We start from the raw sequence: 16,265 nt of genomic DNA, 5'->3' as shown, positions 1-16,265 counted from the left end.
GTGAATTTTGTCACCTATCCTTATTAGATTATAACTTAGCTAGTTTAGTCCCATCTCTCACTACAATAGAATTATGCATATTTGACCATTATTTTCCTATATATTTTACGGTTATAAACCGTCAAATAAGACCCTGTCAATTATGCAGCTCCATATACTTGATGGTTATTTTAACTATCAAATATGTGATATTATAATTGACGGTTCTAAATAACCGTTAAGTGTAAGGTACAAGAATTTGCTTTGACTGAAAAAAAGATCATGTTTGACGGTTAGATGTGAGAATTGTCAAATATTTATATATATATATATATATATGAAGGTTATATTAGACAACCATCAAATATATGAACATATTTGATGGTTATCAAAATAACCGTCAAATATGTTGTAGAATTTTTTTTATATGGAAGTTGCATTTAAGTAGCCCCCCTGCAATAGAATTGACATTTCATAATCCAGACAATCCAGCAAATATATATTATCATTAGCAATATTCTTTCAAAATTAAAAGAACATGTACATATATATATATGCACATACATAGTACACATTAATGATAAACAAAAAAGTTGCAAATCTTAATCCTAAATCATAATTCTATCCTAAAAAATGAAACAATAATTCTATCCCAAGCCACATTCTTTTTGCCTTCAAGCTAGACTAAATGTGCACTCACTAAATGCATGAATTTTGCATGATCCATAGTTGAAATATATGTTGGCACTACTCTTCCACGACTTCAATGATGTGAGCATCCCTAAATTCTTGACAATAAGCATCATCATAATACTGCAATTTAAATTATAATCATATCAAAGTTAATTAGCTAACTAATGAAATTTTGCCATATATAAAGTGTATATTTAAATTAAATATGAACCTTGGTAGGGATTAAAGTCTTGGCGTGAGTGATAATGTCCCTAATGGATCTCATCACACAATATCTATAGTCTACTGAATCTGGTATTTGACGGGCACTTTAAAAACAAAACAAACAAAATATATTAAATTATTGAATAATTGTTAATAAATACTTGAACAATTAATGTTTAAACACGTACCCTTATTACTGTCCATATGAACAATTGGTTAAATAGTTTGACCCTAGGGACAATTAAAGATTCATCCGTGTAGTACAAAAACACAGCCCTAAAAACACAGAAGTTGGCAAGTTTGAAATATCAAAAAACACATGAACTTAATTAATGCGCTTACTTGTTGATTAATTCCATCATATCTTTGTGATCATCTGGTTGTCTGCCAGTAGAACACAATAGATAACTAATTTCTCATATTTTTCTTCAGTCGGATTGAAGGCAATCAGCATGTAACATCCTAAAAATTTTAAGACTCGAATTTATTTTAAAAAAATAAAATAAAACATCTATAATTAAATTAAAATTAACAATAATTTGATAGAGGTCCAGAGTTTGAATTTTTCTCAGTAAAAGTTTGGTTTTATTTGATTTTTACCTATGGGAAAAATTACTAAAGTTGACCTGGGCTTTTGTGCTATAATAAAAAATGTTAGGCCTTTTCTTATAATTTTTCCTAAAGTCTTATATAAGCTTTTTTTAAAAGGAAACTGAACGCAGGAAACACAAAAAAAAAGAACAAAAAGCACGAGAGAGTGAGAGGAAGAAGGGAGGAGAAAGAGAGGGAGTTAGGCTTGGATCTAGGAGGCTTTACGATCGTTGCGAGCTCGGCTACACAATAGGTGAACTCTCTACTTCAATCCTTTTTCCTTTCTCTTGATTTTCTTCAATTTTTGAAAGAGGGAATTTTTAAATTTTGATCCCAAAGACTTTATTCTTGTAAGCTTTTGTTTCTTTGGATCCTAAGGAGGATGTTTTGAGTTTTTATAGTGTTCTGATGTTTTGAGTGGATAATTGGATGAAAAGAGGTGTTTTAGGCACAAATCAAACCCTAAGAGGTTGGGTTTTGCTCTTTAATGATTTAAGTCTATTGATTTAGTTATAATTTTGCCATTTGAGCCCAATAAGATTTAAATTAAGGTTTGGTTTTCATTATAAGGGCTAATGATAAAAGTTGGTGACACTAAGTGAAGGTTTTTAATTTATTAAAAATTATATAAATTAGAAATTAGCCTAGTGATGGCTAATAAATGGTTTTGGTGGTTAAGTGATATTATGTGAATGGTTGGTTTAATATATGGACTATTAGGCTAGATTATGACTCATTGACTCAAGTTATATGGTATGAGTTATAGTCTTCATTAATGCTATTTGTCATGATAAATGATGTAGATCACTTATATGTTGTAGGGATTGTTGGTGGAATTTGTTTGGAAGTTAAGGAACAAGCCGAGTCCTATTTTGTACAAGAGGAACCCTTTTGGTACCAAAGGGTTGAGGTAACAGGAGAATTTATATTTCTTATTACTTTGTTTTAGCTATTTTTGAATAAATATTACTAGCTATCATGCATTATATGTTTTAAAAGATTAAATGTGCTTTATAAGGGGCTACGGTATACTGCTTTCATTATAGTACAAATATATTTTCTAATTGTTTATCAACAATGTTTTTATGGAAACGAGATTTGTTTACATGTATTTTAATCATAAGGAATAGAAGTTGTACTTAAGGAAGTGTAACTAAGTAAGGTATCTTAGATAGGCTAAGGAACCGTTTAAGGGAGATTTATAAATGTTATACTACCTTAGAGTGTCGAAGTGGTCAATAATCAGGAAAGGTAGGCACGAATAAAAGGCATGATCTCGGTGGGAGTTCACCAATGAGAAGGTGTGGACTTTTGATATTCTATAGCACATTGCCAATACTCAGTGTTACCTTACGTATTGTGGGCTCAATGCACTAAAGTGGTTAGTGTATTGAGTGTTCGACAGCTCTCAATGGGGGAGGGAATCTGACATATGAAGTGTGAGGTTGAGTACCTAGGCCAAGGTAGCCCTCACATGGAGAGTAAGTCGGGCTAGCTCTGGGAGGGAGTCAACTTCGATTGCTCAGGATTCACGTCGAAGGGACATAGGTGATTCGATGGATTAAATCATGCCTTAGATTATATTTTGTGCCTGTAGAGGTATAAATATGTATAAGGTTTACCTATAAATTAAAGAGTGCAGGGGGCATTCTATTAGTCATGAAAGGCCATACTAGCCTACATCATGCATTCATGCATTTTAAATGGCTAAATTATATACTATGTTGAATTTATTATTTGTTTGTTCAATTATGGCTTACTTTGTAATAATCAATGTAGATTTCTCTATTACTGAGACTATGGTTATCTCACCCCTTTCTTTTTAATATTCTAGGTCTAGGCGAAGGAACCAGTAGAGGACGGGGAAAGGAGCAGAGCTAGGGGTTGTTTATGAATTGTAAAGAACTGCAACCCCTTTCTTTTGAGTAAATCTATTATAATGTATTTAAGATTAGAGTGCCAGTAGGATATGATTATGTATATGTGTGTGAGTATGTGTGGATTGTATGGCTTGTGTATGAATTTTTGTTTGCTTGTAGACTTGTGGCTAGGAAAATTGGCTATAGTATGTGGTTTTGATGGATTTATTTAGTAGACCAAGTTTTCACTATAAGAAAATATTTATTTTGGTATATATGTGATTCCACAAGCAAATGCAAAATGGTTGCATTGCAAAGGTGTGTTATGGGAAAACATATACCTTGGAGATCTCTGAGCCAAGTGAAAATATTTAGCGTGTGTATTCATATGTGTATATGATATTTGGAATAGTTTTTGGCCATCTTGTGTAATTTGTGCATTTTAGGGGTTTAGGGTCCATTTTGGGAAATGGCACCCGAGTGGTCAAATTTTGGTATAAAGGGTTTTTCTACCATTTAAATGTTCTATCAGTGTTTTTAGTCCTATTTAACGTGTTCAAAGTGTTCCCACAAGTTTGTGACCATTATGATGAGATTTGGACAATTTTGAAAATGGTTTTTACCAAAAAACTGCACTTTTGCATCTGGGATGTCCAAATCTTAATCCAACCGTTTGATTTCTCTAAAATTTGGGTCACAAGTAAAACCTTTTATAAGCTTCATGTAGGCTTTAGAATCATGTTGATCGGATACTGGACGGAGAAATGGCGCACTCTAAAATTTAGTCTGAGGGAGCTGTCATGACAGCAAAAGTGCTGTCATGACAGCAATATTTGATAATGTTGCAACATGCACGAAATTCAATCTGTCTATTAAATCTTTCCAAAATTTGGTATGCTAATATTACTATTTAAAATTGACATGTGGGCCTTGGAATTGCTTCAATTGGAGGTCGGATGATGAAATAGTGCACCTCAAAAGTTAGTCCGGAGGTGCTGTCATGACAGCTTTTTAGCTGTTATGACAACAAAAATAGCCAATCTTTTAACATGTTTAATTTTTAATCTGATCGTTGGATCTTTTTAAAATTTGGTACACTTATAGTACCTTTTGAATGTGACGTGTGAGCTTTAAAATTACTTTGATCAGAGGTCAAATGACGGAAAGACACCTCCCAGAAGTTGGCCCAGGAGGGCTGTCATGACAGCAATTTAATGCTGTCATGACAGCATCTTTTTATTCCACTTTCGTCTAGCTTGCTTCCGTGTGCTATAGGTAGAACCTATAAATTTTTTTTAAGATTTTAAATGATTTAATTCTTAAGTTGGTTAGAGATCAGCTCCTTAACCACACTTAGTTTATTTGAATTATGTGATTTTTGGATAACACTCAGGCAAGTATCACACATCATCCAATGATCCCTAAAATAATTAACGATTGTAAAGAATATATAATAAAATTTAGAAAACACATTAAATATAATAAATAACTAACCCTTGCACATAAGGTATCAAGAATAACCTTCCCCCTTTTTTAGTAGTCCTGGCTTTGAATGAATTGCACAGCTGCTTTGCTTGATCTTCATGATCAGAGTCTCGAATGTCATAGAAAGTAGCAATGTCACAAGGACAAATGAAGACAAACATCCTTGTAAGGTTACAGGGCACGATGAGTATATGATAAAGAAACCTAAAATTAATAAATCAAACAGATTAGTATATATTTATAAAAATAATGACCACTCGTGTGCAAAAGAAGTACCTCAAATAAAAATCCATGACAATTGTGCTAATCATGCCATGGTGGAGTACTTCATCTACGACTTCAAGCGTTATGCGATTGGTATGATCTCTGTCATATATGCCATGCTCGAATGGGTTGTCTACATCAATAAAATCATGAATACTCCTTTTCATGTCTGCATATGCCCCTCGTGAAGTCAGGAATTTATGTGACAATTAAGGCTCCATCTTTTGAAGTAGGGGAAGTGCGATAATCTTTGACTCATGGCTAGTTGATTGTTTGCTGGGGAAGTCTTTTTCTTTGGACTATATACCAGAGATAGTTAGAGATCAATTATATAGATACCTTATCTTTGTTTGAGATTAGCATTATAAGTTATATATATGTATATGTACCTTATCTTTGTTAGATATCGGCCTTATAAGGGCGGTAGGCGATGCAACAAAGGTGCCCAATGCGTCTCCTACTGTCATCACATCCTCCGTGGAATGGGTAGCTGATAGTTTTCATCCAAAGAAACTTTTAGACAAACTCATACGTGGCTTAGAGGAATTGGCACATTATGTATAGTGCCCCCAAGGACATTATACATTATACCAATTGCAACCACACGATGATCTGGACTGTTTGCCAAAAACTCATATTCGGCTTCACCCTAAAGCAATGGAAACATTTATAAGTTATTAATACAAAAATGAATATAATGAAAAAAATATTAATATTGCCTTAGGAAGGTTTGGATGAGAAGGATGAGCTATGGTGCAACTGTCTCTCTTATTATTGGGACTAATTTCCACAGGAGTGGATGTCTTTCCTTGGGATGTGAGCAATACATCAACCAACATATGCAGCCTATCAACCTTATCTTTTAGTGCATTAAACTCAACTGAAGAAGGCGTTGCACCTTTTGATGGCTTTGTAGTCCCAAATACTTGCTTCTTGGTGACGCCAAAACCAACACCCCTAACACGTCTGGGGTGGTCAGGTTTACCCAATGCCTGACCCAAGATATCTTCATCCTCCGAACGCTCACCCTTTGAGACTTCATTTGAGATAACAGCCTATGTGACACAAATTGAAAAACTTAAATTATTTGTTTGAATGAAAAAATTAAATTTATTATGTCAAATTAATAATATTGATGCTTACACATTTATTAGCTATCTCCTGAACATGCTTATCTGTAATGTTACCTTCTTTATTGGTTCGGCCTTCTATGAAAAGAACATGGCGGGATATGCTACTAACTCCTGTGCCTTCTTGCTCAATCTGTGCATGTCAATAGTAAAAGAATTAGCAATTAGCAAATATAAAAAATAAATGTGGAGTAATTTTAAAATTAATAAATACCAACTTTTCCTGTATGCCTGAATACCCCACACACCCTTTCTTAAAAGGATATGAATTTTTCTTAACAAACTCTTGATTTTGTTGGCTCAATTGCTGTGAAAAAATTAAAATCAATTAAACTTATAATATAGCATAAGATTATTAGAAAATTAAAATCAATTGGTAAAGTAAAATCACCTAAAATTCTATTTGAAAATGAGATGCAACAAATTCATCCCATTATTGTTAGGTTACCAAAGGTCTAATTAAAGTGGGGACCTTGAAACTAATGTTTCCACCCACTCTTTTAATATATTTTGATCCCACAAAATATCGAAAAGAATGCATTACTCTCCCAGCTATTTGGCTTTAATCACTTAGTTATATTAATTAGGATTTAGCTAATACATTAACCAACCTTAATTCAAAATTATGAACCAAGGTAACCCAAGGCCTAGCTAGCAAGAAGCCCAACCAAAGTGTTACAAGTATGAGTCAATTAGGTCAAGCACATACTAATAGGATTAACATACTTATGATGCATGAAAATATTCACATGCATTAAAGTTGGCAAGATTATGCCAAGAAGACATGTTATACTCATTAAGCTACACTAAGATTATGGCTAAGCATGACAAAATAATGTGCTTGAGAAAACAAAACTCAAGTTGCAAAAAGTATTTCTCAATCACATAAACCATTACTTGAAATCTCAAGATCAAAGTGTCATACAAATTTATAATTCTAGAGAGAGAAAAGTATAGAAGAAATTCAAATCTAGCTAGAAAGAAATATAAACTCAAGGCTTCTTCCTCTACATAGTAGCTCCTTCAAGAATTTAGCCTTGTATTTCAAGTTGACACCAATGTGAATCTCTATGATCATGGCCATTCTTCCCTTAGAAATCCCCCAAGCTTAGTAATGCTTGATCCTAGTGAAAGCTCTAGGTTATGGAGAGGAAGATGAGCAGAAGTGATTGATATGATTTTTGTGAAATTTGGATGATTAGATTGAAAGATATAAAAGAGAGAGAAGTGAGAGAATTTAGAGGAACTTAGAACTTGAAAACTAAGAAAATGGAGTTAATGATATGAAAATTAATCAAAGACCTAGACAAAATGTGTTTAGCCAAAATTCCTAGATGATGACCTGATTAGCAAGTTGCTACGAAATCAATTACAAGTGATTAGGCAAAGTAAGGTTAAGGGGTAGTCTAGGTTGCACATCAATTAGGGTGATAATTCCAATATTGCTCTTGCTAATTCTCTTAATCTCATATGTGCATGAACATATTAAGCTCTTGTGGTCTCTTAACTAGGCTTGGAAATCAAGCCTAAACACAAGCCTTCTAGCCAAATTGGAACTATCTTGAATAAGACAAGTCATCATGATATCATCTTTAATCTCTTGTGTGCAAGTGCATAGTAAACCTCATGTGCTCCTCATTTAACCATGAAATTCACACCCCTTGAAGCCATCTCAGATTTGATTCATGTGTCTTCAAGATCCTTATGTGTGAAGCCAAGTCTTGAACTATAAGTCTCTTCTATGCAAGGTCATGAAATTTGACTAAGGTATTTGCAAATGTTGTTAAAACTGGACCGGATCGAACGGTCCAACCGATCTGACCGCCACCTACTGAGTAAAACGGTTTGGGTCAACCAATTAAACTAATCTAACATTTAACCTGAGTTGACTTGGATTGAATTGGCCAGTTTTGAGAGAACTGCCTTTGACCCAGAAACCGCAGTTGGGTCAACCCGGTTCAAAGCAAAAAAATTTAAAAAAAAGAGAAAATTAGGCTAAGTTGTTTAGATTCACAATTTCTCTTCTCTAATCACTAATTCTCTCTTTTCTTCACTTTTCTAATCTCTAATCTCTCCTTCATGGCCTAAGCTCAATCTCTAACTTCTCTTCCAACCTTTGGCTCCAACTCTAGAAATCCAACCTTTGACATCGAGACCAGAAGCTTGTGAGTTATGACATGATGGTGTGCCTCAAACTCTAGTATTTTCCTTTAAGATCACAAGCTTATACTGACATGCCTCTACCTCTAGTTCTAACGGTCTAAACATCTAGCTTTTAGAGTCAAGATCCCAAGCACAATTGACAAATTAATGTTTTATTTATATAGTTGTGCATATAAATATTAATTTTTATTTAATTTTTATGTTACCGGTTCAACTGTCGGTGTAATTGGTTAGACCATAAAAACAGCAACCTGTTGCTCTTTCTGGTTCGATGTCCGGTCTGGGTTTCAAAACATTGGTATTTGCAAATGTGATAAAATATGAAAATATTCAAATCCTAATATCTTTTTGCATGTGTCTTCAAAATCCATTCAAATATTCACAAACACGCATGAGAAATTTAAAGTGGCCATGCATGCATATTAACAAGTCAACCCCAAATGTTTGACTTTTAACCTTGGGTCCAATGCTACTTTGAAGATCAAATATTTTGACCAACTACCAATGCACACATAAAATTTAAGATTCGCTCTTAAATTCCCAACAAAGTGCAAAATGATCAAAATACCCCTAATATATATAAATTTTCTCCAGGACATAAAACTCTAATTTAACACCAAAAATATACATTCTAGGGTTTCTTACTATGAAATGTGTCCTAAATGCCTAAGAAAAAATTGTAACAAATATGACTTATCACTAGCCTCTCTTAATATTGGGTAATTTGTCCACTAGGTGACTTCATAATTGAATTGAGCTACTCATAAGGGAGATGACCAAAAAAATGACCCTATGCTATATTAGGGTTAGAACTAGTATTATTTTGATAGGAAAATTTAGCCATGTTGTTGGGGAGTGTGCTAGATTTAATTTTAAGGTTATTTAGTGTTTAATTTGTATTTTTGAAGCATTTTCCTTTGCTGGAATTTTTCTAGAATTTTCAAATTTTTTTGCTGTAATTTTTTGTTTTCTAGTGTATTTTGTGTGTATTTTGTGTTTGGTTTAGTATATCTTTGTGTGTTTAGTTGTTAGAATTTAATTCTAAGAATTTTCCATAATTTTTACCATTCGTTTTGATCTTTTGTTGAGTTACTTTGTTGCTGAAAGTTGCTGGAAGTGCTGTATAGCTTTGGTGTCTTTGATTGTTTTAGACTTGTTTGCGTGTTTAGGTTGCATTTGCTTTGGTAATCTTCAGCTTAGTGTTAATTCTTTTTGTTGTTTACTGATTTTAATGTTCTTGTGTCAAAAATTTTTGAAAAAAAAGGTTGCATTTTAGTTTGTAAAGAGTAGCGCTAGAGATCACCTTGTTTCCAGCTTTTCTGCCTTGTTTTCTTAAATTCATTGGAAACAACTTGGGAGGACTTTTTTCTTAAAATTTTATTCATTGGAAAGCTAAACATTTTAGATTCAATTCAAAACAATTTTGGTGAATTTTGGATATGGGAATTGAGTTTTGCACATATTATAAGCCAATAAGGTCTAGGAAACCTTTATAGAGGATTCCAAAATGCTAAGGTGAATTTCTGTAAGCATATTTTCCAGACTATGTGTCCAGCTAACCAGATTTTTTACACCAATTTTTCCTCTTTATCTTAGCTCTATCTTCTATGTTTGAAATTTTCATTAATTTTGTCTTTAACATTTTTGAAAGAGTGTTGGAATTTCTTAGCATCATTTGGACGAAATTATGTTTCTCCAAAACTATTGAACATTTTGTGTGTTTTTTTGGGAGCAATTGAGAAGGAGTTCTGGGCTAAAATTCTTATATCCTTATTCTCTATATCTTATCTATATTCCATAAATTTTTCCAGAGATTTGGACTTATGTATTTTCTTCTACAAAATTCACAATCTCACTGACTCCAGAGAGCAAATTACAAGATTTCCAAAATGTGAATTTCTAACTCTCTCTCTATTCATTTTATGTTATTTTTTTGTTTGTTTGCATTTAGGTTTAGCTATTGTGTTGTTCTTACATAACTTGAGCTTAGTTTGTGCATGACCTATAGGAAACATCATTTGTGGAGTTAGATCCTAAAATTGAAAAGACATTTTGGAAATTAAAGAGGTCTCAACCTCAACTTAATTCTCATTTAATGTGTAATTCTATAATGGAGGGTAGACTAGGTCATGAGCACTTGCATGGGCATGAAGGTCATAAGAATGGCAATGGACATGAAAAATGAGCATTTGCATGGTGATGGTCATGTGAACAATGAGTTTGTAGAGTTGCATAATCCAAGTGAAGAGAAAAGTATTAGAAAATTAACACAACCTAATTAGCATGACAATTCATATTGCTTGTATGTTCCTTCTATTGAAAATTATGCCCTAGAGCCAATCATTGTACTATGCACATTATTAATCAATGAATTTATCTTTTGTTATTATATCAATTGCATTTTTACTATGGTAACTGTATCCTTAGACCAACTATAGTGATTGTTTTAAATATCCCTGATCGGGGTCATCTATAAGGGATCATAGATGAAACAAGACTAGTATGACTTTGATTAATTATAAAGATACAAATTAAAGTCATAGGCACTTGAAAGAGTATAAGGTGCTGGACTAACCCTCTATGAGAAAGTTGCATGGTACAAGTCATAAGCTTATCTCATATGTAACTATATTACTAAGCCCTTTGACCTGAGATCATCATGGATTCCTACATGATGACCATTGAACTTTGACCTAGTCAAAAGTCACCTTTGACTGGGTGATCATAAAGGCTATGATTAAGGTTAATGATATTCATGCAGAGGAATATGAGCGCTTAAGATGGAATTTATCCCTCACATTAAGGATGAAATCAAGAAAGAAAAAGAGCTTGTAAAGAGGATACCATTTCCATGAGTTCTTCAAAGGTTGTATCTCTCCATCTTTCACACTGTTCTTAATTGATTACTATAATACACTATTTGCACAATTCTAAGTTTGTTTGTTGTATTTGTGCCATGCTTTGTGTGTGTTTGATGATATGGATTTGTTGAAGTGTGGGGGAGATATAACCTAATTCAGTAGGTAGAAAAAAAATTCAAAATAAAAAATTTCTCATCTTTGTGTAGGTTTTGTTTGAGGTTTTCACTTGTTGTATCCTTGTTTCTTTGCTGTTTTTAGCCTTTATTTTTGAAAACTCATCACTTTTTCTTACATTTTCACATGCATTCCAGCTTTGAGTTTAATACTTTCCATCATGTGTTTGCATACATTAAGGACAATGCATTGTTTAAGTATGGGAGAAAATGTTTTGTAAAAAGTTTTGAAAAAAAAAATTTATGAGCAATCTTGAGTTTTGAAAAGGATCCTAGTTCTTGCATTTGAATTTGAACTCTTGAGATGTTACTATTTTTAATTCAAATATATTTTCAAGCAAAAAATCATTTGGTTGAGTGTAATTGATTAAGAGAAGCAAGAAATAGTCTATATGGAAGGAGCCTTCAATTGTTGAAAATTCTTTCTTCCTTGGTATTGTTAATCCTCTAGAACATGTTTTCTTTCTTACTTGAGGCCATAGTTGTGCATTAGTTATAGGAAAAGTAATTATGGCTATTATTAAAGTGTCCAAGGTCTTTAGCTAACCTTGATTACTTGAATATCCTTTGCTTAGACAAAGAGAGCCTTTCTTTATTTTCTTCATTTTTAAACATTCAAGCTTTATTTTTTGATAGATTGCATGTACTTTTCATTTGGTATGTTTCAATGTACTTGACTACTTTGAAATAAGCTTAGTAAATAACATCTATTTGGATTCATTCTATTCATTCATATTGCCCATTCCATTCCATTTTTATGTTCAGGAGCATTCTTTTTGTTGTACCCAAGTATTGGAAGCTACTCATTGTTGTAGAAAAGAGAAAAGAAAGAAAGAAAAGAGAAAGAGAAAAAAATGAAAGGAAAGAAAAAAAAAAGACTGTAAGTAAGAAAGAAAAATATTTGAGAAGAAAAGATCCAAAGTGGATCAAAGAATAGTAAAGAAAGAGTTAAGTTTGAACAAGCAAGCTTCCTAAGGTTTTTCATATGATTAACTTTTTCCTATTTGAAGATTTCCATTTCATCTCTATTCACTTCACTTTTGGCCATTTCATTATTCCATTCATGATCCTTATATATTATCTACTTGGTTTAGTTTTTGGTAATCTTATACATTATGCATGCCCACATTGTGGCCAAGACAAGTTTCTTGAGCCAATCCTCACCCCTTCACATGTAAATATGAGTTTATCCTTCATTGAGCATATTACAATCTTAAGAAAGTCCATATGATTTTTGAGAACCCTTATATCTTAGTAGTAGAGAGATAGGGAGATTCCAAGCCTATAGTAGGATGACTTGCCAAGAAATTTAAGTGAAATACATATATGCCTTAAACTTTAAGTGATAGAGTGCAAAATACTAATTTGGTGAGGTTTCTCTTTGAGATTACATGCTTTCAAAATGGCTTACTTGTGATGCATTAAGGTTTCCTCTAAAAAGATTGCAACATATATTTAGTTCTTGTGAGAATGCATTTGCTTTGAGAATTTGATTTACTCTTGAGAGCTTGCTACTTTGTTTTGTTTTTTCTTCTAGGGTTTTAGAGAGTTTTTCTCAAAGAGAAAAAGCCATGTGTGGGGGAATTGATCATTCATATATTTTAAATATCAAAACACTTGGTTTTTGCATCAAATTGTGCATATTAGGGTTTCATTCTCGATTTTGAGCTATCTTTTCTATGTTGATCATATTAAACATAATCTTTCTATTTGGTGTTGAATTGTCACTTCCAAACTCTAATTTAATACCTTGGGCATTATCTCTCTTCTCTTCCTTTTTAATTCCCCTTTTTAGAATTTATTTAGTCTTTGTGTTTTTATTTTCAAATTTATGAGGGCAATTTTGGAATCAATGATTAAGGACTAGTCAACTTGCTTAGAGGAATTTGAGAGGTGGCAATTAAATAATAAAAGGTGCAAGGAAGAGCTAATTGGTGTCATTAATTTCTAAAATTAATTGAGGAATATTAATTAAATAAAAGACAAGGAGAATGGGAAGCATTGTGGGACACATCATCAAGGCAAGGAGAAAGCATTTTGTGCATGATTTCATGATCTGATCTTAGGAAGCATATGTGGTAGCTTATTATAAGCCAAAGAGGAGTCACATTTCCTACACATGTTAACATGTACCTTGCCATATTTTCCACCTCATTTTTATTCCCATTTCAAATTTATTCCCAGCTCATTCTCTAACAATTTAGATATGGAATTACGTTAATTTTTTCACCACTCACTTGTTTTTATCACCACTCACATTTTTCACACATACTTAATCCCTTCAATTTCATTTTAGGTTTATTATTCCCTTTATCTTCAGCTTTTAGTCTAGAATTCTCTCTTCTTCTTCATCTTTGATTTTCATCTATCTCTCATCTATCTTTAGAAATTCTGAATCTCTTCTTCTTTGTTCATTAAGTTCGTTCATCCTCTTCCTCCAATGCACTTCAGATTTCGTCCAAGCTTCAACACTTCATTTCTAGATTTCTACTTCTTCTTCTTGCATCATCCATGGAAGTCATTCAAGCTCAAGAACTCAACAAAGTCTTGGAGAGGAGCATGAGTGGTTGAGTCTTCACAAAGCTTGTGATTTGAGATTTTCAAATTTGTTTTCCCTCACTTGTAGTTTCAATTGTTCAATTTCTTCTTCTTTCTTGAGGATTTCAAAATTTGTATGCCTAGCTAGGTTTATGATTTTGATTCCATTTCTTGTTAAGTTGATGTTGTGGATGTTGATTTTGAGATTTAATATTGTGTTTTAGTTCTGAAATTTATGAATTCATTTGAATGTTCTTGAATATGATTATATGTTCTTAGTGTTCTTGCTCAGATTTCTCTTGAGGCTCAAGCTAGATCCATATATGTTTATATGAATTTGGTTTGAGAAGTTATTCCACTACTTAATTTAGTTAGAATTTTGTGTGAATGAACAAGGCTGAATCACATTATTAATCTTGATTCACTTGGCTTAAACTCTTTAGTGATCATTGGATTGAATGATTCACTTGAATTGTTCTTCATTAAGCTAATTGTGATTATGAGTGTGGTTGCAAACTTGAAATTCGAGGATTATCACAAGGGATTCTAATTTGAGCTAATCATCTCACATATTCATTCCATTACACATTAATCTGAAATTACAAACATCTATTTCCTTGCACTTTTAGACATTTGAATCACTCTTTAACTTGTTGGCGATTGGTTTAATATTTGTATGCATTTGCTCTCTTAGGAGATAACATAGAATACTTCTAACTACATTTTATTTTTTTTATTGATGACTTAAAGCCACTTAGGGCTTCATCAATTGGTGGGCACTCAGGAGAATGATGCCTTATTGATGTCTCACTACTTCTCCTTATGGGTGAACTTCCACCCTCTTTGATCATGCTCACATACAAACAAGTGGTTTGTATTCAAATTCATATATATAGTTCTATAATCATAAATTCCCATAAACTTATTTATTTGAAATTCTTTTTTATGCAACAATGATGAATTTTTTCAAAACATGCACAATTTAAAATAATTTCATGTAATAGCTATAATACTCACAAACAGTTACAATAGACAATCAAATAGAGTAATTTATTTAGTTATCTCAACCTTTTTGTCACAAGAAAGGGTTACCCATGGATTATTTCACAATAGTTAATGTTCCCACACGCCTTATCTCTTAAGTTACACACACAACACGACAATCTACATTTAATTAGCATTATTTCATCAATTAATCAAATTGACCACTGGCATTAATTATCATTTACAACTACATTTAACTATTATTTCCCTTTCACTTGGTCAATTTAGGCTCATTACATTCCAATCACCTTTTTCTACCACTTTGATCAATCCCAATGCACCTCTTTGACAACTTCATTCCTATTTCCCTTTTAGTTTAGAGCTAATTTAAGCTTATAATTTCAAAGCTTTATCATTTAACTTTAAACTAGTCATAAAACCTTAATTTAATCCTTGAGAACCTTTCTATTATTAAAGGATATGAAACAAACTCCTTAAAACTTTTCGATTCAATTTTTCTATAACTTATACTAAGAGAAATTAAGGTAGAACTAAAGCTAAGAGCGGTACAAAGCTTACCAGGTAAGTGATATAACACATTTGTTACACACTTTTATGTGTCAATTAGGACCCTTTTATTAATGTTTTATCATTTCAAAGTGCACACATTACATTAAATTTAAAATTTTACCTAAGTTTCTATATTTAGTGCACTAAAAGTATTTTGATTCAAAAAATAAACTTTTGAGGAAATGCACAAGAAAAATTGAAAAGGTGTATTTTATGTTTAGTTGATGAGTGGTGAAATTATATTTTTAAAATTTATTTTAGTTTGAAAGTAATTAAATAAAAAGTCAACACTTTCTACAGTATGTTAATTTGACTTAGTTTTCAGTTTGCCTTTATGTGAAAGTTTTTATATAATTTTGTATAGTCTAAAACTTAGTTAATTTAATAAATTATCCCTTCTAATTATGAATTTAATTATAGACACTAATTATATTTTATTATATCACATGCTATTTAATGGAATTATTTGATTTACATGACATAGGAGGCATATGACTTGTGCATCAATTGGGCAATTGAGGTTAACACTCCTTGAGGTCAATGGCTGAGCATTTGCACATGATTTATGATATTTTTGAGAGATTAAATCAGCTTAAATGATGTGAATGACACATGAAAAATTATATACACATTTGAATCATCTACAAGCTAATAGGAGGATGCCACCTTGCAAGTATGACAAGGCTCCCAGTTTTCTTTTATTTTCTTTTCTTATTTTTTAATTGGGCTTCAGCTGATGGGGAAACACAATTGAGCACGCCATTTGCCCCT

At 32.3% G+C, this 16,265-nt stretch overlaps 1 protein-coding gene and 1 long non-coding RNA gene across 3 annotated transcripts in view; both read right to left on the bottom strand.

Annotated features, from left to right (window-relative positions):
• Window positions 1-580: 580 nt before the first annotated feature.
• LOC129312807 (uncharacterized) lies at window positions 581-5,710 on the bottom strand. Of its 2 annotated transcripts, XM_054955543.1 has the most exons (4): window positions 5,415-5,426; window positions 5,088-5,374; window positions 4,821-5,015; window positions 581-792 (listed from the first exon to the last, which is right to left on the bottom strand). In XM_054955543.1, the coding sequence occupies exons 2-4, from the start codon at window positions 5,240-5,242 to the stop codon at window positions 654-656; spliced, it is 489 nt and encodes a 162-aa protein (XP_054811518.1). In that variant the 5' UTR covers window positions 5,243-5,374; window positions 5,415-5,426; the 3' UTR covers window positions 581-653. The 2 variants fall into 2 exon arrangements, 1 of the variants encoding a protein (XP_054811518.1); XR_008593700.1 differs by lacking the exons at window positions 581-792; window positions 5,415-5,426 and adding an exon at window positions 5,465-5,710 and having other exon boundaries at window positions 4,828-5,015.
• Window positions 5,711-5,987: 277 nt separating this feature from the next.
• LOC129312808 (uncharacterized) overlaps window positions 5,988-16,265 on the bottom strand; it is a 30,965-nt gene continuing 20,687 nt past the window's right edge. Inside the window, exons 3-4 of the long non-coding RNA XR_008593701.1 lie at window positions 6,219-6,338; window positions 5,988-6,130 (exon numbers count right to left, since the gene is read on the bottom strand). This is a non-coding gene — a long non-coding RNA (uncharacterized LOC129312808). The remainder of the gene's footprint in view (window positions 6,131-6,218; window positions 6,339-16,265) is intronic.

Source organism: Prosopis cineraria, unplaced genomic scaffold (assembly GCF_029017545.1).
Source record: "Prosopis cineraria cultivar Desert tree isolate PC_DT_omini unplaced genomic scaffold, ASM2901754v1 PC6, whole genome shotgun sequence".
In the NCBI taxonomy this organism is placed as follows: domain Eukaryota; kingdom Viridiplantae; phylum Streptophyta; class Magnoliopsida; order Fabales; family Fabaceae; genus Prosopis; species Prosopis cineraria.
Note: the sequence above shows the minus strand (reverse complement) of the source record. Positions and strands in the feature narration are given on the sequence as shown.